Here is a 27904-nt window from a genome sequence, read left to right on the forward strand (position 1 = left end):
TAGTCAATGTTCCTGTGCCACTGATTCCCTTTTAGATTACTCAGTACTCAATCTTCTGAGTCAGTAAAATCTAAGAGGAAAAAACTGATTTTAAAACATCAGAATTTCACTGAAAACTGGATGCTGTGCCTGAGATGAGTTTCCTGTCACCTCTGATATATAATTTAAAAATATTTTAAAATTAACAAATAATGTAAAATCAAGTAATTTTGTGTATTGATTTGCTGTTCCTACTTGTGCTTCTTACTATATCAATATTATATTAATGCTGGGAAATAATAATTATTTGTTTCAAATGGAAAATATGCTTGACATGCTTAGACAAAAATAAAGTGTCTGCATTGAAGAGTAATTAGAAGGTAAAACATTATATGCAGAGGTATGAAGAGCTTAGTGGATTTGCTTTGGCTTTCTTATTTTAAAAAAGTTTTAAACTCAATTCTTTTAGAGATCGTGGAAGAAGTGTTGTTTTTTTTAAGTGACTTGAATGGGAAACAGTAAGCTTGTTGAACTGGCTTGGGAAGAAAATGTAATGCAGAGAGGTGGCAGGATGGAAAAAAAGCATGGATACTGGTCTGAGGGAGAGCAGAATAAGGCATTAATATTGGCATTGGTGGTGATTCAAAGGGTTTGATGGGGAACATGGCATCCAGGATGTAGGACAGGGCAGAATTTTCAAGAACTTTGAAGGCAAGAACTAAAAGTTTAAAGTCGATGTAGTGCTTACAGGTAACTACAAAGGAATTCTTTTGTAATCATTGGGGTTTTGCTCTTTCTTTGTTTTATGATGTAAGAAGATGATCTAAGAGGTTGATTTTTGTTTTTTAAATACTTTTTTCAATTTTGTTTTTTACTTTAGAAGTATCAGATCTAGTCTTTCCTGGTTTTGCTGGAGGAGTTTGTGTGTGTGTGCATGACAGATGTTTCTTATGAGGGTTCACTTAGATGAAGGGAAGACAGTTCAATTTGTAATAAAGATATCCTTTGTTTCATAGAGTCTCCCCCTCATTATTGCTATTACTGTTTGTGTGACAGAAGCACCTGGGAATTCCAGTCCAGAGACAGGTCCATACTCGTATTGCACTTGTGCAGGCAAGTAACAAAGAAGACTCTGCCCCCAAGAGTTTACAAAGCAGGTGCTGATGGATGTACCAGGGGGACAAACGTGGGTTGGGATGCGGTTGGGAGGATGAAGGTACAATAGGGCAATGTTTACAACAGAGAAGCGTCCTCACTGCACTCCCTCTCCCAATGCCCAGGGAGGAAAGAGGAGCTTCACAATGTGGCCGGGTTAAACGCCAGGCTCTGATAGTGTGTATGCAAGAGGGTGCACTCCAGAGGCAAAGAGCCCGCATAGAAAATGCCTTGCCTCAGTAGCCATGGATGTGAAGGAGCAAGAATATGGCTGTCTTGTTCTTTTTAATTTCTCACTACAGAACATGACGTTGGAACATCCCTGTGGGGGAAATCTCAGCCAGGGGCTGCTGCACACGAGAGAGAGCGAGCGAGCGAGCGAGCTCCTGGCCTGCAGAAGATGCTTTCAAACCGTGCTCCGCAAACAGCGCTGCAGCTACTGCGATGAGGAAACCGGCCAGCGGTTTCCCACGTCCTCCAGCCCACCCGCCCACGCGCTTTTTCTCAAGGCCGCAGTCTGGCAAACGCACAATTCTCCACAAACATGGCGGGGCGGGAGGGGCGCGGCAAACTCCTCCGTGAACACCCTTCTCCCTCCCCGTACAGAGACTGAGGGGGCGGTCCCGCGGCTCCTCTCTAGCTACCTGGAGGCCCACTCTATGGCCCCGGAGAGGGGGGGGTGGCGGAGCGAGAGGGCTGGCTGGCGTGCGGCGGCTAGCGCGGCCGTTGACGGGGCAGGCTAGGTAGGAGGCAAACAGGGCGGGGCCAGGAGGGCGGGTGGTGGAAGAGGAGGGGGCCGGGAGCCCAGACTGGCAGTTAGCAGCGACTCCCCTTTGTGTCTGGGCTGGCAACGGGGCGCGAGCAGGAGCCAGCCGGGGCTGGGAGGCGACGCCTGTGAATCCCCCGCACCCCTCCTGGCCGAGCCTGTCTGTGGCGGGCCAGGGCAGGGAGCAGGCGCTGCCGCGCGGGGGAGCCTGCCTGTGGGAAGGCGCCGGGCTCCGCTCCGGCCCCGGGGCCACCCCGCAGCCCGGGACCGCCGGCTGAAGCCCCGGGACGCCCCTCGCGGGGTCTCTCTAGGCGGAGCAGCGCCGCCCGCCGACGGCGGGGGAAGGGGCGAGGAGGAGGGAGAGGGGCCTCTGTCGCTCTCCCGGCCGGCGGCGAGCAGGAACTGGAGCCTGAGCCGTTGCTTAGCTGGAGGCACCCGGGCGGGCGGGCGCCCTCCCTTCGGAGGGCCGAGGGCTGCGCTCGCGTCCTGTGCGGTTGAAGAGACCAGATGGGCCAAGGCGCAGCCTGTCGGTGGAAGTGACTGAGGGCGCCTCTCCTTGTTACGAGGCACGGAGAGGGCGAAGGCAGACCGAGACCGTCCACGGGATGGGGTGCATCTCTGGCCCCCGTCTTCTTCAGAGCTCGTTCCGCGTAGCCAGGGCCGCGTAAGGAGGCGCCAGAGGGGACCGTTGCTGTCGACTCCCCCTCACCCCTGGATATGTTTCCTGCCAAACCTGGATGCTTCTTTGATATCGTGAAGTTGCGTGGGAAATAGTCTGGGTTTCCGGTGTGACCGCAAGAGTAGCTGCTCACCTGGGGGAAGGGAAATGCATCGTGGTTTGGAGACAAAACCTCCCTTGTCTATGGTCGTTAGAAAGAAGAGGAGCCAAGTCCCGAGGCATGAAGACAGATACGTGTAATGGAGTAAGACCTCAGACAGCTCCTGTCATCTGCCGTTTGCCCTTCCAGACTGGATTGTGATCCAAGAGAGTTTTAAGATTGTTTAGAAAAGGGAGGAAATTCCTCCTTTCGGGATTTTTTTTCCCCCTTCTGCCTCCTTTTTTGGCTTCCTCAGGTATGAGTGCCTCTCTGCAGCACCTTTTGCGGGTGCTCTTGCTCTCCAGTGCCACCCTGCTGCTCAGCACTGCGGCTGGTAAGTAGCCACCGGGGGTAATATACTTGCCATTTTGGCACAGGAAAGGGGGTGGGGTCCAGCAGTATTTCGGTATATCGGTGACCCATTACACAGTAGTATGTGTGTCTCAGTGAAGTGTGATAATGGTTTTAAGTGAGGACCATATCTGAGACCATATTTTTAAGTGAGGACCATATTTGAGAATAAAACGTGCTTTTTGTATAAAGGCACCCAATCTGCAGCTGAGGTTTATTTTCTCTTGGTCTGTTCATGCTGGTTAATGGCTTGTTTTCTCTCTCTCTCTCCTTTTTTTTTTTTTTTTTCCTAAAAAGGATAATTTGGCATGGTGTTTTTTTTTTTCTATGAAATGTTTAACATCTTTGTGAGGTAATGCCAGAATTTTTAAAATACAATTTAATCACAAGAAAGAGCTATGTCTGCTTGCTAATGGGGTCTTTGGGAACAGCCATTTTTTATTTTACTAACATCGATGCTATTAGGGGCATTATAACTACAACATTTGATATATCTTTTAAGGAAAATAGACTTATTAATAATGCATATTTCTTGGAGCTTGAAACAAAAATGACTTTTTTTCACAATTGTTATTTATAGAATAGTAAAATAAGAGGGTGATGAGGAATACTGCAAGATCCGAGTACACCTAATGTTAAAGGTTTCATTTTCCTACAGTAAATGAAAGTCTAATATTTCTGAAAAAATGCTCTATTTTACATTTTTTGAAGCTCAGTGTTAGATGCACAGAACAATTTGCCATGAGATTGGAACAGTATATAGCCCTTGCATCCATTGGTTTTTGGTCATTGTGGCAGATTAGCATGAAGGAGCTCTCTGAAGCGTTATCCAGGTTTATTAGGTGCTAATAGTTATTCCTCCGTTCTATATGCTTTTAATGGTTTTTGGAAGATTCATAGTACGTTGGTATATTTTTTTTCTACACAGAAGCCAGTGTAGAATGCTCAATCTTCCCAGCATTCTTTTTATAATCTACTGTGATCCTCAGATATAGGATAATAGAGAAATGTGCAGTTTCTAGTGAAAATGGCATAAGAAGATTGGTAGTTGGTGCACAACCTTTTTTTTTTTTTTTTTAAATCAGTTAATTATTTTAATGCATTTTGGTCAGTGTTCAAAATAGTCTTTGCTAGTAGAATAATACTGTGAATTGGACGTGTTCGGTCAGTTTCTCCATTGCTATACTAAGAATGGATAGTCTTCCATTTTATAAAAGGCTTTCTTTGGGGAAATATTGAACTAAAATAATTGATATGGAGCTCTTACCTGCATCAGCCTGACTTTTGCCTGTCCTTGACATTTTAGATCCATATCTACCGTGTTTTTTTCTGAGATAGTTTGGTAAGAGAATTTCTTTGAAGAATAAACCTTTCAAGGTCAAAAGCTTGGGATATTTCAGAGTCATATACATTTTAATACCAATTATCTAACCTTGTCCCTTAAATGTGAAACTTAAAAAAAATAGTTTTGTTTCTCATTTAATTACTTTGTTAAATATTTGAGTTAATTTTTCTCTGTGCTGATGAGAGTGAAGGTTTAATAGCACTGATCTGAGCCAGGCAGGGGATGGGGCAGGTGCCTACAAGCCTACTTAGTGAGCTTGCCAATTTCACCTCAATTCTGACCTGTCATTGTCACTGCTACTTCAGTCCTGGGTTTGTCTTGAACAGACTGATCATCATGTCACGTTCTTTGGTCATCTTGTGAAATGCATGAATAAGAACTCATTTTCACATTATGGCTGTATAATACTTCTGCTGTTAATATGTACAATACAAAAGTTCTGTACAGCTTAAAAAGTCTTGGTGACAACCATGTCGAAGAATATGCTAATGTTTTGAGATTTAGCTAAAATAACCATTCTAAAGCTTGACTCTAAATTTAAACTGTATATTTCAGAAAAGAAAAAAGAAACTTAGGAAACCACACTATGTGAAGGTCTACCCTTACATGTATGTGAATGACCCACTCCCCCACTTCCCTGAAAGTAGGAGCTGTGCATTCACATCTGAGTGTATACTTTTGGCCCCGTGCAGCTCTGAAATCCTTCATTAATGTCCCACGCTATGGTTAACCTAGTGAATGGATAAGACAATAGTAGGTGAAATGCATTGTTGATAATCATGAAGTAAGACACAGCAAAGGGAAAAATTTAATTTAAAACTTTATAAGGCATATGAGTAATTGAGTATCAACTCAGGAAAAATATCTAGGCATCCTTCGAGGACAGCTCAGTAAAGACCTTTGCAGCTATAGTCTAAACAAGGAAAGAAGTTAGGAGCCTAAGAAATGGGGTGGAACATAAAACAATGGCATTAGAAGTCTATGGTTCACGCTTATCTGGAATACTGTATGCAGAAAAGAAGATGGTAGATAGGGCATTTCCTGTCCATTTAACATTTGAGGGGTTTAATTTGCTATGGGGTAAGTCCTCTTCCCCCCTCCCCCCGACTTTTCATAGGTCTATATGCTCCATTATGTCTTCCATTTTTTGCCCCCTCCCTTCCCCCCTGGACTTTGCAGGGTATAATATAATCACATATAGTATTCTGTATGCTGACACAATTCCACCTCCCCCTGTGATTTTTTTTCTGAAATGACACCTCTGAACCTAATAAATATGTATAACTGAAGACTCAGAATTCTTCCTGTCCAGTCACAGTGAGGAAATCTACCACCTTCCTGTATAAAATCTCTACAGATCTTAAGTGTCCAGTATTCTTCTATTAAACTTGTATGGCCCTCCCTCTAGAGAATAATGCTACTGTGAGGGGAAAAAGTCTCAACAAAGTGTTGAACAGGCCTTTAAAGATGACCTACGAAGGGAAGGGAAAAATTGGGCTTATGCCACTTTTATTTAGTTTTATTTTGTATAAAGAAGGCTTGACATTCTTCCTCATGCTTCTTTTCTTTAGAAATATCAATCATATTGAATCTTCCCCTTTTTTTGTTGGAGGACTTTTTGGATAACTCTTTTATATCCTGGGACCTTAACTGAAGAAGAATTGGTGTTGAATACTTGAGAACTATTCTCGTGTGGCTTTTGTTAAGGCTTTTGTTTTGTTTTTGATAACATTTATTTAATAGACTGAATAAAAATCACTTCCCCTCTAAATCAATCAGTTTCACTACCGTGGTATCTGCGATGTATAATCCTCAAGAAATTGCCCTTCAAAATTTTTTTTTTACATTGCTAAAATCAGAAAATATTAGAAAAAAATGGGTTTGTGCCTTTTTAGGACATCTTTAAGAAATTTGTTGGTCTTTATCTGCATAGTTCTTTGTCTGAATTAATAATATTAAAAAGCTAAAGTACTGTAAAGTAATGATTGAAGTATTTTTAAAAGGAATAAAAATGTTTTAAAATTTTAAAATGAATGAATTGGGGCAGTCTTGTCTTGTTCTGCTTAGAAAGTTAGCTTCCTCAGTGTTTCAAAATTTTATTCCAAATGTGAAATTGTGAGAGGTGGGACAGATTGGCCATTAAATTCAATTTCTCTAGTGAGCAGTATTTCTGACTCATGATCTAAGATGGTGTCCTCCTGTGTGGAATATTGATCTTGTATATCAAAGTGGTTGCCTGAAATCATCTCTACTCCAGATCCCTGCTGTTTTGCCATAGATTTGCCCGTTGCTAGGGCCCCATCAAATTCACAGCCGTGAAAAATGTGTCACAGACCGTGAAATCTGGTCTCCCTCTGTGAAATCTGGTCTTTTGTGTGCTTTTACCCTAAACTATACAGTTTGCATGGGGGAGACCAGTGTTTCTCAAATTGGGGGCCCTGACCCAAAAGGGAGTTGCAGAGGGGTTGCAAGGTTATTTTAGGGGAGTCACGGTATTGCCACCCTTACTTCTGTGCTGCCTTCAGTGGCTGGAAAGCAGTGGCTGTTGGCCTGGTGCCCAACTCTGAAGGCAGCACCTCGTCAGCAGCAGTGCAGAAGTAAGAATGTCAATACCATACCATGCCATCCTTACTTCTGTGCTGCTGCTGCTGGTGGCTCTGCATTCAGAGCTGGGCTCCTGGCCAGCAGCTGCTCAGCTTTGAAGGCAGCACCGCCGTCAGAAACAGCGCAGAAGTAAGGGTGGCATGGTATGGTATTGCCACCTTACTTCTGTGCTGCTGCCTGCAGAGCTGGGCCATCAGTAGCTTTCACTCTCCAGCAGCCCAGCTCTTAAGGCAGTGCAGAAGTAAGTGTGCAACACTTTCTCTGCCTCATAATAACCTTGTGACATCCTCCCCGCCACAACTCCTTTCGGGTCTGGACTCCTACAACTACAACACCATGAATTTTCAGATTTAAATAGCTAGAAACATGAAATTTATGACTTTTAAAACCCTATGACTGTGAAATTGACCAAAATGGGCTGTGAATTTGTTAGGGCTCTGCCCATTGCCTGTGGCCATTGGATCTTTCCGTTCTCATTTTAGTAGTAGTCAGGAAATCCAATTTTTGATGGTTAGAGATGGGAACTTGTTCAAGAGGAGTTAGTCTGGCAGACAGAATCACTCTACTTGCTTGAGGGATACAATTGGTATACTTGAGGGTAGGTTAGTACGTAAACCCTTCCCCCCACATTAAAGTAGGTATTGATTAAGTTTTCTGAGGTCTTACTCTGAATGTACCAGCCCCTCCTTTAATGGTGATTTCTGTGTGTGTCAGCTGTGATTTCAAAAGTCATGTTGTCAAGGAGCCAGAGAACAGAGCAGTGCTTCCTTGAGCCAGTGCACAGACAGTGCTTCTGTGTGAATGTCCCTACCCTCTAGAGATCCAGGGGAAACTGGGTAGCTGAGTCTCCTGCTTATTTTGATCTGATGTAGGGCAAACCTCACTACTTTGCCCTGTACGAAGAGATCAGGGGAATTTAGCTGAGTTTTCCTTTTTCATTGGAGCCGAGCCTCTGCAATGTTTGCTTTCATTTTTTTGCAGAAGAGGGGCTGTCTGGCCTTGTGTTACTTGTTTAGCAAATATTGCCTAAAAGGGACATCAACTTAAAAAAAACACTATTTGAATTTTTTTACATATTAACACGAATGTTTAATATAACTGAAATAGACTAGAGAAGAATGTTTTTTTGTCAAGTTTTTTCTTTGTGCTTTTTTTCAGCACTTTGTGCAGTCAGCTTCACTATTTCCTCTGCAGAATCAGGATACCAATACCCTTCTTATTTGTCTTTCATGCAGCAACAGGAGAGAGAGAACATTTTAAAATATGATTGTGAAATCACAGAAATTAGAGAGGTACTCGCTGAAGTGCTTGGGTTCTATACCAGGAGGCCTTGTAATTAATTTTTTAAGATTTACTAGATTTAAAGTGGATGGGTGTGCCTTAAACATGAATTTTCTTGGAAAGGTGCTAATACAGTTTTCCTGGCCAGTGCAAAAGGGGCTTGTATGAATGGCTGCATAAATCCCATTGAGAACAAAATGCTTAACCTGGAAGAAAAGAGAAACAACAGTTACGCTGGATAATGGTTCTCAGCCTTATAGGAACACGAGCACAGCTTGTTTGCAGCTTTGACTGTCTTAGTAAGCATTTTATCTAGTCCTATGGATTTAGTGAAACTGATGCTCATTTTTCTTTTTCTCAGACTTATGTCAGTTTTATTTACCTTTATAATAACAAGAAAAGGAAAAAGTCACGATAATCTGTTCTTAAAAACAACCAAAAATTTGTCTGAATATAGCAATCTCTACTGAAATTTGTAGCATAAGAATTATTATACTAGATCAGGCTAGTCCATCTAACCCAGTATTTTGTCAGTGCCGGTGCTACTGTAAGATGTTTCAGAGGAAGGCACAAGAAAAGTTATGGTTGGCTTTTCCCCTAAAACATGAGGGTTTGTTATCAGTGACAACTCTGTAAAATTATGTTGAGATTTTGGAAGTAAAATAGGATTAAAAACCCTTTATTTTATGCCTGGGTTTAGTTTAATCTTCACATTTTGCACAATAATTCTTCACAAGATGTTTGCATTTTTTATAGATCTTTCAGTTAATTTTACTATTCAGAGGACATATTTTAAAAATGCTCCCCTGTTGCTCAGTTTCTAAATATTTCTTTGGGTTCTTCTAGCTAAACAACCAGTCTTGACAAACTCCAAATTTCTCTCACACATTCTGATAACATTTTAGGCAGAGAGGCTTCTGAAATCGTAATATTAAACACTGAGTCAGTCTTTTTATTCTGGACAATCTAATTGAGCAATGCCAAGATGAGACAGAAATGTCAAATTCTGTCAGTTACTTCTGGTTTCTGGTGCTGCCAACATGATTCACTAGGTCAGTTCCTCACAGAGTTTGGAGGCAGGCTGGGCAGCAAGTGGTATGGAGTGCCACAGAAGTGAGCAGAGTCTGGGTGCATGTGAATAAAGATGGAAGAGAGGTAGGCAGATTAAGAGGGAACTTGGAGGCAAGAGGAGTAGAGCTGTATTTGAGGGTAGAAATGTAGAGATGAGAGGGGAGTGAGGTTATGTATGGGAAGAATGTGGAGGTCTGCAACTGTGCAGGGGACTTGGGTCCTGATGGGATGGAGCCTAGTGCCTTTGCACTGAGGGGTTACTATACAGATACTCAACTCCCTCAGCACTGCGAAGAGTTGAGGCGGTACTGCAGTGCTCCCCATGGTGCTGCCACATGAATGTCTCAGTGCAGAGGCTGGGTACTGCGCTCACTTTCCTTTCCCTTGTGATCCCTTCACATCTTTGCTCAGCCTCCCTGTGTCTGAAATCCCTGCCCCTTGCTTGACTGACTGCAAACATGAGCTATTGGGGGGAAAAAAAAACAAAAAAACAAAATACATACTAACTGTATCTTGTCTACGTAACACTACTGCAAAATTATAAACAGTGTCTTCCAAAATGATAAATGCTATTAAAACCATTTCCATTAAAAAAAATCAAACGTTTCCTTCTATTAACAATTGTCCAGCACAATACACATCAACACATAACCATCCGCTACGAATCTACACAATATGCACTTACCATCAACGCAGACCCAATTCAGTTTCATGAACAAATACAAAACATCTGTTTCTAATGATATTGAATAACAGGTTGAACATCTTGCATGGAGGTAGAGAAAGGTTGTATGTGTATTGGGACTAGGGATGTGGGTGAGGACTTGTGGAGACAAAGAAATCATAATTGTAGGTTGCAAGGGTTGGATGAAGATTTAACTAGTATTTTCCTGGTTCTTTTGCAGTTTTGTTAGTGGTATATGTGCTTGAATAACCGTAACCTGGTTGTTAATGAACTTTTGGGGGGTTAACCCTTAAAATAAGATTTATTCCCTTCTCTCTAACACACAAATCTGAATGTGATATGATCCATTCATATAAACATCAAATCTTTTTAACAATCCTACTGAGCTTTAGGCCTTTATATCATGGCAACGAGTTCCACAGGGTGTTTGTGTTTTTGCATTTATCAGTTTCAAATATATTGCCTTTCAATCTCATTGAATGTTCCCTTATTCTTGTATTATGAGACTGTAAATGATAAATAGGGGCACCTGACTTATGTATATACCCTTCAATATTTTATATTCCTCGTGTCCCATCTTAGTCTTCTCTTCTCCTTAACCATTCCCAGTTTTGTAGTCTCTTAGCCACATAAAGAGATTTCTGTATAACTTTCATGGCACATTAATGCACCCCTTTTATTTCTGTTACATCTCTTATCACATGGGATTATCAGAGCTCAACACAATATTCCAGGTCAGGAATAAATAACAGATTTATATAACAGCATTATAGCGTTTTCAGTATCTTTTAATCCTATTCTTTATGTATTCTAATGTTTTGCTTATTTTTTGCCTATCACTGCACATTCAGCAGAGATTTTCATTTAACTCTCTAGGAACACAAGGATGCTCGGATTACTTTCCTAAGTGGTTACGGTTCATTTAGGACCCAACATCATTGACTGTATTACATAACATGGGGTCCTAGTATTGAATGTTTAGCCAACTATTGTTAACCTTTTGCTGGTGCTTTTGTTAGTTATGGACTGATTTTATTCACAATATTATGATATTCTGCTGAGAGAGAGATCGGACAGTTTCTGCAGAGCTTCTTTAAAGAAAGTGCGCCAAAACTAGGCCAGTGTTTTTTGGTAGCAGGTACCCCATTCATGTACAAGTAGGCTTTGCTGATTGAAAAAGCCTGTTCCGCATTTCTGGGGGGTAATATGTGCGGTGGTGTGTGTTTTGTTTGTTTGTTTTATTTATTTTTGCTTTGCAGGCACAGATTCAGAACCTCTTATTTATGAGTCTGATAAGTTTTTAAGATTTTTAGCAATATTTGCTTTTTATTTTTTTGTGCTTCTTTGAGCTGAGTATATTTAGACTCTAGTTGTGAAACCCTTACCAAATATATCACCACAGATCCATCTATTATGCTTTTTCAGTGATCTTATCTGTTAATGCCGAATCCGTACTCGAGACCAAACATTATAAATATAATTTTCCTTTAAATGTAAAACTTGTTTTGAATATATCACTGTCAAGGTTCCTTCCCCACTCTGAACTCTAGGGTACAGATGTGGGGACCTGCATGAAAGACCCCCTAAGCTTATTCTTACCAGCTTAGGTTAAAAACTTCAAGGTACAAACTTTGCCTTGTCTTTGAACCCTAAGCTGCTACCACTAAGCATGTTAAACAAAGAACAGGGAAAGAGCCCACTTGGAGACATCTTCCCCCCCAAAAATATCCCAATATCCCTCCAAGTGCTACACCCCCTTTCCTGGGGAAGGCTTGGTAAAAATCCTCACGAATTTGTACAGGTGAACACAGACCCAAATCCTTGGATCTTAAGAACAATGAAAAAGCAATCAGGTTCTTAAAAGAAGAATTTTAATTAAAGAAAAAGTAAAAGAATCACCTCTGTAAAATCAGGATGGTAAATACCTTACAGGGTAATCAGATTCAAAACATAGAGAATCCCTCTAGGCAAAACCTTAAGTTACAAAAAGACACAAAAACAGGAATATACATTCCATTCAGCACAGCCTATTTTACGAGCCATTAAACAAAAGGAAATCTAACACATTTCTAGCTAGATTACTTACTAACTTTTTATGGGTTTCAGAGTAGCAGCCGTGTTAGTCTGTATCTGCAAAAAGAAAAGGAATACTTGTGGCACCTTGGAGACTAACAAATTTATTAGAGCATAAGCTTTCGTGAGCTATAGCTACTTCATCGGATGCATTCAGTGGAAAATACAGTGGGGAGATTTATATATACAGAGAACGTGAAACAATGGGTGTTATCATACACACTGTAAGGAGAGTGATCACTTAAGATGAGCTATTACCAGCGGGGGGGAAGAAAACCTTTTGTAGTGATAATCAAGGTGGGCCATTTCCAGCACTTGACAAGAATGTCTGAGGAACAGTGGGGGGGGGGGGAATAACATGGGGAAATGACCCATCCACTCCCAGTCTCTATTCAAGCCTAAGTTAATTGTATCCAGTTTGCAAATTAATTCCAATTCAGCAGTCTCTCGTTGGAGTCTGTTTTTGAAGCTTTTTTGTTGAAGAATAGCGACTCTTAGGTCTGTAATCGAGTAACCAGAGAGATTGAAGTGTTCTCTGTCTGGTTTTTGAATGTTTCAATTCTTGACGTCTGATTTGCGTCCATTTATTCTTTGACGTAGAGACTGTCCAGTTTGACCAATGTACATGGCAGAGGGGCATTGCTGGCACATGATGGCATATATCACATTGGTAGATGTGCAGGTGCACGAGCCTCTGATAGTATGGCTGATGTGATTAGGCCCTACAATGGTGTCCCCTGAATAGATATGTGGACACAGTTGGCAAAGGACTTTGTTGCAAGGATAGGTTCCTGGGTTAGTGGTTCTGTTGTGTGGTGTGTGGTTGCTGGTGAGTATTTGCTTCAGCTTGGGGGGCTGTCTGTAAGCAAGGACTGGCCTGTCTCCCAAGATCTGTGAGAGGGATGGGTCGTCCTTCAGGATAGGTTGTAGATCCTTGATATTGCCTTGGAGAGGTTTTATTTGGGGGCTGAAGATGATGGCTAGTGGCGTTCTGTTCTTTTCTTTGTTGGGCCTGTCCTCTAGTAGGTGACTTCTGGGTACTCTTCTGGCTCTGTCAGTCTGTTTCTTTACTTCAGCCGGTGGGTATTGTAGTTGTAAGAATGCTTGATAGAGATCTTGTAGGGGGTTTTTGTCTCTGTCTGAGGGATTGGAGCAAATGCGGTTGTATCGTAGAGCAACAAAGCCCGTTGCCAACTGTGTCCACATATCTATTCAGGGGACACCGTCATAGGGCCTAATCACATCAGCTACACTATCAGAGGCTCTTTCACCTGCGCATCTACCAATGTGATATATGCCGTCATGTGCCAGCAATGCCCCTCTGCCATGTACATTGGTTAAACTGGACAGTCTCTACGTCAAAGAATAAATGGACACAAATCAGACGTCAAGAATTATAACATTCAAAAACCAGTCGAGAACACTTCGATCTCTCTGGTCTCTTGATTACAGACCCAAGAGTGGCTATTTTTCAACAAAAAAAACCTTCAAAACCAGACTCCAACGAAAGACTGCTGAATTGGAATTAATTTGCAAACTGGATACAATTAACTTAGGCTTGAATAGAGAAGACTGGGAGTGGATGAGTCTTTACACAAAGTAAAACTATCCCACCCTTCTCCCCCCCCGCACTGTTCCTCAGACGATCTTGTCAACTGCTGGAAATGGCCAACCTTGATTATCACTACAAAAGTTTTTCTTCCTCCCCACCCCGCCCCCTCCTGCTGGTAATAGCTCATTTTAAGTGATCATTCGCTTTACAGTGTGTATGATAACACCCATTGTTTCATGTTCTCTGTGTATATAAATCTCCCCACTAACTTTTTACAGGAGTTCTGAGCTGTATTCCTGATCTGTTCCCGTCAAAAGCATCACACAGACGGACAGAACTCCCCCAGCTTTGAAAGTATCTTGTCTCCTCATTGGTCATTTTGGTCAGGTGCCAGCGAGGTTATCTTAGCTTCTTAATCCTTTACAGGTGAAAGGGTTTTGCCTTTGGCCAGGAGGGATTTAAAGGTGTTTACCCTTCCCTTTATGACAATCACTAAGACTCTTTTCTCCTTTTCTGTTTATTTGAAGACAAGGATGTTACTTATTCAAGGATTAATCTTCTGCTTGCCATTCTCTAATATAGCTTTTAATTTAATTTTTATTCATTCCTCTGAGATGGGATTGATACATAGTGGCAATATATTAATTATTAAATAAAACTGACAATTGTAGCAGGTATACTTTCTTAAGGTGTGTAATCTCCTAGGTTAAATGGGTGAACCTTCAGAATATTGGAACTACCAGTGTAAAGTAAATACTCTGATAATGAGCAGTTCTTCTGTATAAAAGTTATTGGCAATCAGATTAAGAACAAAAACAGCTATTTAAGGAAGTTGGTATAGATACCATCACAGTGTTAGTTTCTTATGTTTGAATGTTCTTAAAGCTCTTCTCTTACATCTATATTGGAATTAAAAAAAACCTGTGGCACTGAGTCTCAAAAGCCTGGGACAATTGACTAGGGTTTGGAGTGGGTGGGTTGCGTGGTTAAAAAACAGCAGTGAAGACGTTCCACCTTGGACTGGAGCCTGGGCTCTGAGATCCACCTGCCTCAACAGGTCTCAGAACCTGGACTCCAGCCCAAGTTAGAACGTCTACACTGAAATTTATAGGCCTGCAGTCCGAGCCTCGCAAACCTGAGTCAGCTGTCCTGGGCCAGCTGTGGCCATGCTGTGGGTCTTTTATTGCAATATAGACATAAATTTTCTGCTGTAATCACTCGGGTAAGAAACTGCAGCTAGAGCAGCTGCCATGATTGAAATAGATATGTATACTTCATGTCTCCTGTTTCTGTTGGCAGACAAACTGAGTTATAGTACATACATATAGTACATGGCTGGTATTGTGGGACTAGCTTGTTTATGATATTTTAGTAGGATTTAATTAAGAAGCTAAAAACTTACTCATAATACTCTGTTCATATTGTGGTTTGTGAACTAGTACAAAAGCATCTGGGAAACTAAATGGGCGGGTAAGAGCTGAAAGCAGTTTATTTCTATAGTAGTATGAAGTAGGGGTTTGGATGCTGAAATTATTTTCAATACCCTGCCTGCTATTTTGTTGGCCTTGTACGATTTCTCTGTATAGCACATGTAGTAAAGTTCCTGACTCCGTTATGAATTCTAGATACTGTAGGGACATTTTATAATAAACATAGCTACTTTTGTGGAATATAGCTATGACCTGTGGGTAACAGACAAGTATACTAATCTGTTACTGCTAAATTATAATTTTAATATTTTCAAATTAGACACTCACTTTTTGCTGATATATTGAATCGTTAGTACCACTTTTTTCAAATAGTTAATCTAATACGTATTCATTAAATATAAATGATTTAACTTCTCTATGCCAGATTTGGCTTTCGGTGTACATCTGGCTTATCTGAAGTGTAGTTATTATACAATCACACTATTGCACCTAACAGCAGTTATTTGGCTATCCCCCTTTTTTAAAACATCGGTCTTACATAATTGTTTAAAATATTTACCTGTATGTTTCATAGTAAATTTACAAGAGTTAAAAAGCTAAAATATTTTTTTTGCTTCCATTGTTTCCTGTCAGAAGTTGTTGGTCCACATATTGCTAATGATGTTGTTAGAAGCTTTAATTTCATTTCAAGCTTTAAATTCAGTGAAATAATGCAGCATGTTTTGCATGCAAAACAAACAAAATGAACCCTTGATTATTTTTGCAGCCCACTAAAATGAACTGTATGCCTCACAAATAATTGTGTAGCATGTGCACAGAAGAGTACATGGTCTAAGAATGATGTGACAGCAAGAGAATTTCAAAAACTTACAGTAGAAGGATGAGGAAGGAGAATGGTGACAATAATAAGATTATGCAACTATTCAGTAAGGAACATCTTCATGGTTCCACAATTAAAAATTAAAATAAATAAATATATACGCTTATATATATTTTTAATAAAAAGGGAGGTAGCTTGACAAATGACTTTGAGTGGATACCAAGCATACGGTATCTCATGGAAGAAAGCACAGAGGTATTTGTAAGAGTAGACAATGAAAGGGATGTTGTAATTGGTGCTGCTCATGGAGTGGCAGGGTCGAAGGGGAATGCTGTCAGGCTGTGTGATGTAGAGTCTTGACAGAAAGCACAAGAAGTTAGGACTTAGGGCAGGTCTACACTATGGCAGGGATTGACGCTCTGAAATCGATCCACCAATGGTCAATTTAGCGAGTCTAGTAAAGACCTGCCAAATCGACTGCAGATCTCTCTCCAGTCGACCCCCTGTACTCTGCCGTCGATGAGAAGAATAAGGTAAATGGATGGGAGATTTTCTCATGTTGACCGACTGCGGTGTAGACCCCATGGTAACTCGACCTAAGGTATGTTGACTCCAGCTACGTTATTCACGTAGCTGGAGTTGCATAGTGTAGGTCCACTTACCATGGTAGTGTAGACATAGCCTTAGCATGTACTGCTTTAGGGAACCAGTTAAGGATTTCAAAAGGGAGTTGATATAGTCAAAATGATGGACAAGAAAGAGAGGATTTTGACAGGCATGTTTTTGGATGGATGGTAGAAAGGCTAAATTAGTCACAAAAAACACATGAGGAGGACATGATTAGGGTATGGAAGAGTGATTGGATGTTGAGATAGAAAGGAAAGAATGGACTTTTTTAAATACTGAAGAGAAAAGAGTGAGAGGGTTTTATTGTGGTCAAAATGTGGAGTGAAAGGGAGAGGGGAAAAGCTAAGGTGACACCCCCTACTTACTCCTAAAATCTAGAGAAATGAAGATGACGACATCTTTAGTGCTTTTTTCTTTTCAGTGTTAAACTATCTGTGTACCCGTGAGAGATGAAACACTCCACTTTTATCCTTCCCTCAATCACCAGAGACTCCCTCCAAACTTTTCCTTCAGTTACATTCTTGATCATCTTGCTGGTTACCACCCAAGCAGTATGCTAAAAGTGCATTGAGAAAATTGTGGTGTGGAGGGGGAGGGGTTGAAGCAACATTATCTATTATTTTGGGAAGGAGCCTGCAATTGGGTTAGGCTAATATTCTAACAGACAAGTTATGTGAGAAAATCTGGGATCCCAACTAACTACGGTAGACCAGAGTATGCCCCCAGGAACCCCACATGAAGGGACTGTGTGTGGGTGGCACTCTGTGTCTGGAAGGTAGAGGGAGCTGGGCCTGGGCAGGTTGTGCTTGGAATGAAGAGCAGGCAGCCCTGTGCTGAATCGGAAGGAGCGAGAGAGGATTTATGTATTTTTCCCTGCAGTCCTTTTTGAGTTTACCCAAAAAAAGATAATACAGCCTGGAAGAATTGCCCTTTAAGGAAGGTTGTGACACGGAGACCCATTTGTGGTTCGCTATTCTGTGTCATCAACTCTTGTCAGGCCTGCACCTAACACACAATTGTCATATTCTATATCTGAAAAGTGTCATGAAAGATGATATTGGAAAACTAGTAACTCACTGATCATTAGTATTCTTGTGTGGGGTATGCACAGGGTACGTACAGCAAGTTATGCGTATATGCTAGAACGGCGGTTCTCAAACTGTGGGTCAGGACCCCAAAGTGGGTCACGACCCCGTTTTAATGGGCTGAAGCTCAAGAGCTTCAGCTCTGAGGTTACAGGCCCCCTGCCTGAGGCTAAAGCTCTTGGGGCTTCAGCCTTTCCCCACCCCACACCTGGGGTTGGCGGAGCTTGGGCGGGCTCAGGCCTTGGTCCCCACTCCTGGGGTGCTGTAGTAATTTTTGTTGTTAGAAGTGGGTCGTGGGGCAATGAAGTTTGAGAACCCCTGTGCTGGAATTATGTTCTTCGCATTTGTTTGGCAAGCAATACCTTGTCTGCCCTAGACAAAGGAATGTGTATTTATTTGTCTCACCAGCTTGTTTGTCGGGCAGAAACAATGAAATACATTCTGTACCCCAAAAGATAATGGAGCAAATAATTAAGCAATCAATTTGCAAACATCTAGAAGATAATAAGGTGATAAGTAGCAGTCAGCATGGATTTGTCAAGAAGAAATCTTGTCAAACCAATCTGATAGCTTTCTTTGACAGGGTAACAAGCCTTGTGGATGGGGGGAAGTGGCAGATGTGGTATATCTTGACTTTAGTAAAGCTTTTGATACTGTCTCGCATGACTTTCTCATAACAAACTAGGGAAAGGCAACCTAGATGGAGCTACTATAAGGTGGGTGCAAAACTGGTTGGAAAACAGTTCCCAGAGAGTAGTTATCTGGTTCACAGTCATGCTGGAAGGGCATAACAAGTGGGGTCAGTTCTGGGTCTGGTTCTGTTCAATATCTTCATCAGTTACTTAGATAATGGCTTAGAGAGTACACTTATAAAGTTTGCGGATGATACCAAGCTGGGAGGGGTTGCAAGTGCTTTGGAGGATAGGATTAAAATTCAAAATGAACTGAAGAAATGGTCTGAAGTAAATAGGATGAAATTCAATAAGGACAAATGCCAAGTACTCCACTTAGGAAGGAAAAATCAGTTGCACACATATAAAATGGGAAATGACTGCCGAGGAAGGAGTACTGCGGAAAGGGATCTGGAGGCATAGTGGACCACAAGCTAAATATGAGTCAACAGTGTAACGCTGTTGCAAAAAAAAAAAAAAAAAAAGTGAACGTCATTCTGGGATGTATTAGGAGGAGTGTTGTAAGCAAGACACATGAAGTAATTCTTCCGCTCTACTCTGTGCTGATTAGGCCTCAATTGGAGTATTATGTCCATTCTGGGCCCCACATTTCAGGAAAGTCCAGAGGAAAAGCAACAAAAATGATGAAAGGTCTAGAAAACATGACCTATGAGGGAAGATTGAAAAAAGTGGGTTTCTTTAGTCTGGAGAAGAGAAGACATGGGGGACATAACCCCCTCCTCCTCCTCATAACAACCTAAGTACATAAAAGGTTGTTACGAAGAGGAGGAGAAGAATTGTTCTTCTTAACTTCTGAGGATAGGACAAAAAGCAATGGGTTTAAATTGCAGCAAGGGAGATTTAGGTTGGACATTAGGAAAAACTTCCTAACTGTCCGGGTGGTTAAGCACTGGAATGAATTGCATAGAGAGGTTGTGATATCTCCATCATTGGATATTTTTAAGAACAGGTTAGACAAACACCTGTCAAAAATGGTCTAGATAATACTTAGTCCTGCCATGAGTGCAGGCGACTGGACTAGATGACCTCCTGTGTGATTCTGTGATTTACATAAAAGCTATCATGCTAACAAGGGGAGGAGGTAACAAAGCAGCTATCACTAGCAGGGGAGAAACTAGCATGAAGTCTTCATCAGACTCCATGGCATTTCTTCCCAGCAGGAGAAAAAGAACTCTATCTAAGACTACATTTCCACGGTTTATTGATCTATAAAGACGGGGGTTCAAACCTCAAAGCATGAGTTCAATCAACCAGTTATAATACATTAATATTGTATACAAAGTGTATTGAGTAAGGTCATTTATGAAAGTTGGTGACACGCTGATTATTGATGTTGTGAAATGTGTGTTAACACAGTATGAGAAATAATGAATACTTACTGATATTATGCTTTTAAGTCTGTGACCAAACACAGAGATAAACAGGTTTTCCCCCAGACAAGAGGGAAGGGAGCTATCTACTTGTTTCCAATGTGTAAAGTAAGCATAATGAAATCAAAACAATTGGGTGTCCTATTTGCATGTGAATCAGTAGGGGAATGGGAAGCCCGCTGGAAGGGAAGAACAGCATGACGTCATCCTGCCTCTTTAATCGGGGTCAGTGGACTCTGAGATACATAAGGGGAAACGAGAGCCATTTTTGCATCTTTCACTTAGGATGACAAGGGAAACCAGCACCTTGCACTTCTGTGGAAGGTCTTGACTAAGAGGAAGTCACCCATGTCTGGAAAGTAGAAAGATTGGTAAGAAATCTGCCTTGAGCTAAGTCTTAGCCACTAGTAAGAGTATTTTATTTGTTTTTGTTTGTAACCATTTTTGTCTTCCTTGTACTTGAATTCACTTAAAACCTATCTCCTTGTTAATAAACTTGTTTTACTTTTAATTAAACCAACCCAGTGACATGTTTGAATTGAAGTGATTGTTAATGCCAGTAAAAGTAATAAGCTGTGGTTTAGTCTCTTTAAAGGAGCAATGAACCTTATTTTTCTGAGTATTCCAGGAAAGGGCTGGATAGTTCAGGGCAGATGTTTTGGGGAAAGTTTGGGCCTGGCAGTGTGGTGCTGTCACCCTGCAAGTAGTAACTGAGATTGGTGGAGACCAGTGTGGGGCTGTTGTGTTGTAGGCAGTCTGCCAGGATCAGAGTGCTGAACATCACACAGACTCTCAAGGAACTGCACAGTTGTCTGCTGGCTTTTGGTGTCTGGGCTCTGAGCCGCACCAACAGAGCATTTAAAGCACCAAGGATTAAAGGGCAGGCGTTGATGCAACCTCTGACTGGTCTGGGTTGATCCCCAAAATGTCACAGAGGTTCTTAAAGCATCTGCATGCAGAAGGAGTCTTGGTAGGGCAGCGCCACTGGAGCCATGCAACTCAGGATGGAGTTGAGGAGCTGCAAGGAGCACAGAGCCAGTGAGGAGGGCCTCCCTTCCTCCCTGGCAGAAAATCAGAAGATGCTCAGCGAGGGAAACGTTGTGGAGATTTCCTTCGTATGATTATAATTTCATTTCATGTGAAAGTGGTGAGGCATAACATATATTTTTAATTTTCATTGTAGCTTGTGCACAGACTCAGGAAAAATAAATCCGCTGCTGAAATCCGTAGTCATTAGCAGCATGCAAACCTAAGTCATCTTTCAAACATCACTTTGATAAGGAATGGCAGAGGTAAAATATTAGCTCTTAACTTGCAAAATGTATAGATATTTTAAGTATTTCTACATTGAAAAACCAAAAGAAGATACTATTAAACAACAGATTACAATGCAAAGAACCTGCATAATCCAAAATTACTATTTGTAGCTATTTATCCTAGTTACAGAGTAGCAGCCGTGTTAGTCTGTATTCACAAAAAGAAAAGCAGTACTTGTGGCACCTTAGAGACTAACACATTTATTAGAGCATAAGCTTTCGTGAGCTACAGCTCACTTCATCGGATGCATCCGATGAAGTGAGCTGTAGCTCACGAAAGCTTATGCTCTAATAAATGTGTTAGTCTCTAAGGTGCCACAAGTACTGCTTTTCTTTTATCCTAGTTAGTGTATCAACCTTTATATTAAATGACTTAAGCCAATCACTTTTTCGTTGGAAATACACTTCTCCCCTAAACTTGTTGCAGCATAATTAAGAATGTTTAAGATGCTCCACAGACTATGTTGTAACTTGTCTAAGTGATTGAATTCCTGATGGAAGTTTTAAAAACAATACATATGCAGCAGTCATTACTTTTGTAGTATGAAGAAGTGAACTGCCCCTCTTTCGTGGTGATCCTATTCTTTCTGCAGGTCTGGATGTATATGTATTTTATGTATATTTATGTTCCTTTGATATGTTTGCTTATGTAGTGTTTCTTACTACATGTCAACTTCAATAAAACAAGTTAAAAATGAATTTAAAAATATACCTTAATATTGTATACAAAGTGTATTTCATTCATAAAGACTCATCATGAAATGTGTTTTCATCACTAAAGTTAATGAACATTTTTCACTTCATACAGCCACTCTCAATCTTCTTATAAAAACATCAATGCATAAGTAAACTTTTTAAAAAAAGATCCTTAGCAGTGCACATAATTCAAGCTTTAATCAATATCATATTAAACCAGGACAGAGCATGGCAAACAGCCAAATCATTCTTTTGCTAGATCAGTTGGTTGGTCTGAATTACTGGTTGTGCTGACTCAGAAGGAAACTGCAAGAAAACTTTTAAATAATTCAACTGTTTCTCCATTACAGGGATGCCAATTTATGCCACTTTAGCTAGGTCGTTTTGTCAGCATTACTATTATGGGCCCATATTTTGATCTGTTTAGGGTTGAACTGAAAACTCATAGCCTAGGTTACTTTTTCTAGAAGATTAATCAAAATTTATTTGGTATAACAGTTGGGTTTTTTTTTTTTTTCAAATGCTTTTGTGACTAGTACTGCAATATAAAATAGCATCTGCTTTTTCCAGCATATCTATTCTCTGTATGTCTTTATACCTTATGGATTTAGAAACAATTTTTTTATTGCTGTTACTCCTGTAAGGCTAATACAACTATAGATGATCAAGCATTTTGTAGTGATACCATGAGGGGGAAAAATGTCTGTGTTTTTAAAAATCAGTTAAATTTAATCTAGAACTAAAAACACTGCTATGCACTAATCAATATTGTATATTTAATGATGTTGCTACAGGGCAGAGTTAGGGTGTCGAGGTGTCTTAATGTATTTGATTTAAGATTAACTCTAAATTTCCTACGTTTGAAATGTTGTTTTTAAGGATAATTACAACATCTCTGTAATGACTTTATCATTAAGTTACTGATATGTATACAGTAATTAATTTGAGATGAACCAAATGTAGGTCTCAATTCATAAATTTAGGGTTTGATATATTCTCATTTTCACTGGGGCAAGGGGGTACAAATCACAGAGGTGGTTGTATTACAAAGAGGATTCATCTTGGTTGGCAGTTTGTGTGCTTTTACCTTTCCCTTCATTAAAACGTCCCTCAGGTGCTATGCTGTTTAATTTTGGGCACCCAGATGGAGTGGAGGATACAGTTGCATTTAATCCCCTCCAGGCAGACTTTTATTAGCGGAAACAGTAGGTACTGGATTATACTTAGAGCCCAGTTCGGATACAAAGTTTGTATCCACATCTGATCCGCAAACATGGTCCTTGCATATCCTCAGATATAAAGTAGATTTTCAGGGCTCTAATTACACTGGCAGAAGCGGATGTATTCTAAAGATGAAATAAGCACAAATTCAGTTAAATGAAAATCAGTAATTTTAATTCGGGTTAAAATTAGTTGTCTTGGTAACTCATTTCAACATTCCTTATGTCTTTTTTTATTAAAAAATAAAAATCCATTTGATCTGCTGTTTGGTTAAATACTTTATTGCCCTTAATCCTAGTTTAGGTTTAATATGAAACTTGAATATTACATTTCTTTATCTCTGATAGACTTTTTGACATGAAAATCTCTTTCAGATATTTTTCTTACTATGGAAAGGTGAAATTAAACTAATTCTAAAATACTTTCAAACCAGCCAATTATCTACATCTATTTTATTTGATACCAAATTATATTTTGGAATTCTCAGTTCTTCCCAATGCTGTGAGGGTAGATTTTGGATATTACTGAATATGATGTGTATATATCAGGAAAACCTCGCCCAAAACCTAATGGTTAACCAAATAACTGAGGATGTGAATTTTTTTTTTTTTAAAGTTATGGTGTTCTATGAACTCTCCTTTTTCAGAGTATTAGCATTATTGCATATTGGTGTTTGAATCTTTTAGCTTTTATTAGTGTCTCCTGAGAGAAAGATAAGAAATACACATTGACTTTGACTCTTGGATACTATTCATGTCCAAGGCTTCAGTTGTGCTAAAATTTAATATCCTATCCAACAAAATATTTGGATCAACTGATAATAGAAACTCTGATCATGTCTACAGATTTCTTCCCCACTCTCAATCAACTCATCCCCTCTGATGGTAATGTGTTTTCATTGTTTTAGCTTAGTTCAGACACTTGGCAAATAACTTTTTTGTGGGATTGAGGTAGGTGGGAAGACTAACTTCACTGCATACATGAAATTTAAAAAACCCTTTCCTAATGGACTTTTACCCTGTCATAAACTATTTCCATGGTAATCATAGACTGGATTCTTATTCTGTTTCTGGCTGTGGTGCCTAAACCCAGTTAGAGCATAATTTAATGTAAGATTTCTCCAAGGCTTACAGAAGAGTTAGTGGAGTATATAAAATACCATACTGCCATATCAAAACATGAAGACATATAGGAGATTTCAGTTACAAAAAAAAAAATTAATCTGGTTACTATAGGAGTTTTGATATCATTAAAGGTGGTGGCACCAACATTTATAATGGAAATACTGACATTTGCAGGGGCCAGGTGGAGTAACTGTTGTTCTCTATCCTCATCCCCTCCCCAATGCTAGTCTTCATTTGCCTTCTTAGTTCAAAAGTTTAAGAGCAAAAATTAATTGAAAACAAATAAACAAAATGCATACAGTGCTATGATTTAATATTTTCAATGCACAAAAGTCAGGAAATTGAAAGTTATCGATCCCATAGAAAGCCTTATTTATTCTTTGTGTGGAGGGGTGCTGGAACAGTTTTTATAGGGGGGGATGCTGAGAGCCATTGAACCAAACTGTAAACCCTGTACATAATAGAAACCACTTCAAGTCAAGAGTTGAGGCAGCACCCCGAGTTCCAGCACCTGTGTATGTGTGTGTGGTATCACATGTTGCTGTATATGTTAACTTAAATATAATCACATACAGAAAACACAATACAATAATAATATTTAATAATCACATACATTAAAACATTTGTTAAATTGCTAAGTCAAGCACTGTAAAGTTAGGAAATGCCAGGATTTAGGTTTTGTGCAAGTTTAATTTTCCTTCCTTTTTCATCTGTATTATGTTGGTCTTTAATTATATAACATACTATTTTTTTTTTCTCCATAGGGCCCTTGTCTCCTTTAGTTTGCAAGGCTGAGGGTGCTTGGGGAATTAAGTTGCTGTTAAATATTTTATTCTCATTATTCAGTTTAGTGGTCATTGCCTTACTACATGTTGTCCACTGTCCAAAGCTTGCCATGACTACTGTAATGCACAGTAGTCAAGGTGGGCTAGGGAGCAGTCCAGAGCAGCAGTCAAGTGGATGTGCATTGTCAGTAGCCAAGAGGTCAAACGGTATCAGACAGTCTGGGGCAATAGTCAGTATTCTCACTGGGGTCAGTAGCTGGAAGATCCAATCCAATGGGCCAGGATAGCGGGTTAGAGGCAAGGTCAGGTATGGCAGCAGGGCAACAAGTTATGGTCCGGCAAAGTGACAGAGCAAGGCGGTCTAGACAGCAACCAACAGCCAAATGGTTTGTTGCTCACACAGCTTCCTTTTCCTGTTGGGGTCTTTATATAGTCCAGGTATCCAATGAGAGTGCTGCCTGTCCATCTAATTAGAGGCCTGGAGCATGGATGCTGTTGTTCTGTAGGACTTTAGCACTAAGGCTGTTGGTCGGGGCAACGGTTCAGTTCGCTGCCATGCTGCAGTGAATAAGGATGCTGCCTAAGGACCTGGTGGGACTCAATCCTGACAACTACGGAATTAGTAATTTCCTTTTGGTCTTCTCTAGGGCCCTTGTCACTATAGTATCTGAGGACCTTGGAGACATTAATGAATTTATCTGTACTGTGAGATAAGAGAGCACTATTGTCCCCTTTTTACAGATAGGGAAACTGATACAGAGACTGAGTGGCAGAGAAAGAATTAGAATTTATGATCTATTGTTGACTTCCACTCTTGTGCTCAGGTTATACTACCTTACTGCCAGAGATGCTAAGCATCCATAACTCCCACTGACTCCAGCTGCAATTCTGAGTCCTCAGTACTTCTGCTTATCAGTCCACAAGTGTCTCAAATTGGACCCTAGGAATGAGGAACATTAGAGGTCACCTGCCAAATTTTAGTTTAAGTACTTGGTCAACATCACATCAGAAGATTTGGCAGAGTCAGGGATTAAGACTGAGCTTTCCTGTGTGATAGTCACCAGCCTTAACCACAAAGCTGTCCTTTTTCTTCCTTTACTCCCCTGCTGTGTACTTAATACATGTTCCAACTTCTAGAACCAATTAGACGAGCATTCTGTGCATCAAATGTGTCAGGGTCCAGTGGAAAAAACAGTATGTGACTATGTAGTTAAAAATGATATAATTTTTTGAGAGCACAAGAAGGCAAATTTAATGCTGCACAGGCAACAAAAATTTTGGCATTTTCCAACTTTGGAGTTCTTGACTTTGCAGCTGGCAGGTGTTAAGTGCTGTACTTAGAGGGAAAGTTTAACTATATTGTGACAGTGTGGCTGCAAGAGGGTCCTGGAAGGTCGATTATATTAGCCCTAGAATGTTAAAGGCCCTTTTTCCTTCAAGCTGAGAAGGGATTACCTCAGGTCAATTAGGGACACCTGAATACAATTAAGGGCTGCATGAGGCCTTTAAAAACCCCTCCTCTGGAGAGAGCAAAGGGGAGAATTTGGGCATATTGGACCTGCACTTGAGAATTGTGGGTAGGATCAGGCTAATGATCCACTATATGATAGTATTAGAAAAGAGGTAATTGAGGTGAATGGGATCCCGGAGGAAGGGAAAACCAAAGGCCTAGGGCTACGCTTCATGATAAAAAGGGACCTATATAGAGTCCAGGGCCAGAGTAGCTTGTTGCAGGGTAGCCTTGCTGCTTGTTTTTGATTGGCTGAGCCTGGGGCCGGGAGCCAATGAGAAAGCTTGAACAGTGAAATCAGTGATTGGCTGAGGCTCAGCATGTGATGTGTACTGTTCTCCCTGCCAGCTTTCGTTGTAAGGGCAAAACAAGCATTGTAGGGGTGTAACGGGTAGTCAATTGAAAAGCGTCATGAGTAACATCTGAGGTAAGTCGGGCGTCGTAAGTCTGAGAACTCCCTGTAGTTCAAATGCAAGAGCAAGAAGTGGAGCAGCTCTTAGTACCTAGAAGGCACCAGAGGGCAGTGTTGGACCTAGCTCGTAGTCATTTGTTTGGAGGACACCTAGGGATAGATAAGACCCTTGATCAAATCCTATGGAAGTTTTTTTGGCCAGGAGTTTATATGGAGATCTGATGATGATGCGCCTCCTGCCCAGACTGCCAATTATATGGCCCCCGACCACACTTAAGGGCCAGAACCATGATGTGTTCTCAGAGAAGCCAGGCAGGACCACAGAAATTCATCATCCTCTTATCTCAGATCCTGGAGTAAAGGTGAATGTTAAGCCCTACCAGATTGCAGAGGCAAAACGGGAGGAGGTCAGGACTGAAGTTAGGAGAATGCTGGTGCTAGGAGTCAGAGGAGTCCCATAGTAAATGGTCCAGTCCAATTGTCCTTGTACCTAAACTATATGACAGCATTCTGCAATGACTTCTGAAAATTAAAGGAGGTGTCCACTTTGATGCTTACCCTATACCTCAGATAGACGAGCTAATTGACTGATTGGGAAAAGCCCTTGACCTGACCAAAGGTTATTGGCTATCCTTCAGGCCAAGGCAGCCAAAGAGAAGACTGCGTTTCCTACACCAGAAAGATTGTATCAGTACACAGTCCTCCCTTTTGGATTACATGGGGCTCCCGCAACCTTCCAGTGGCTCATGGATAAACTGTTGCATCCACATGGCAGCTGATGATCAGTGCAGCTGAAGAAGCTTTTACAGATCTGAGGACAGCCCTCCGCAGTAACCCAGGGCTAGTAGCCCCGGACTTTGAGAAGGAGTTTGTACTGCAAACCGATGCCTCCGAGGTTGGGTTGGGAGTTGTGCTTTCTCAAATGGTAGGAGAGGAAGCACACCCAATCCTATTCCTTAGTAGGAGACTCCTGCCCAGAGAACAAAAGTATGCTATGGTAGAGAAGGAATGCTTTGCGGTAAAGTGGGCCTTGGAAACACTCCGTTACTATGGGAAGAAGCACAGCCTCTCAGCCTGGAAAAGCTTGTGTCCCTGCTGCCACTAGCCTGGCAGTAACTTTGCTCTCCCCAGAGAAG

General features: G+C 40.9%; 1 protein-coding gene across 3 annotated transcripts in view; it reads left to right on the forward strand.

Moving 5' to 3' along the window:
- Positions 1-1936: 1936 nt before the first annotated feature.
- Positions 1937-27904, forward strand: part of BMPR2 (bone morphogenetic protein receptor type 2) — a 163825-nt gene continuing 137857 nt past the window's right edge. For 2 of the 3 annotated variants that reach the window (XM_043505603.1, XM_038421003.2), the window contains exon 1: positions 1937-3052. Coding sequence is in view for 1 of the 3 variants with exons in the window: in XM_038421003.2 (XP_038276931.1) it covers positions 2977-3052 (76 nt within the window). In the remaining 2 variants the exon portion in view is untranslated. Of the gene's footprint in view, positions 3053-19989; positions 20076-27904 lie in introns of all 3 variants that reach the window. The other variant, XM_043505604.1, reaches the window with a different exon arrangement.

Source organism: Dermochelys coriacea, chromosome 11 (genome assembly GCF_009764565.3).
Source record: "Dermochelys coriacea isolate rDerCor1 chromosome 11, rDerCor1.pri.v4, whole genome shotgun sequence".
NCBI lineage: Eukaryota > Metazoa > Chordata > Testudines > Dermochelyidae > Dermochelys > Dermochelys coriacea.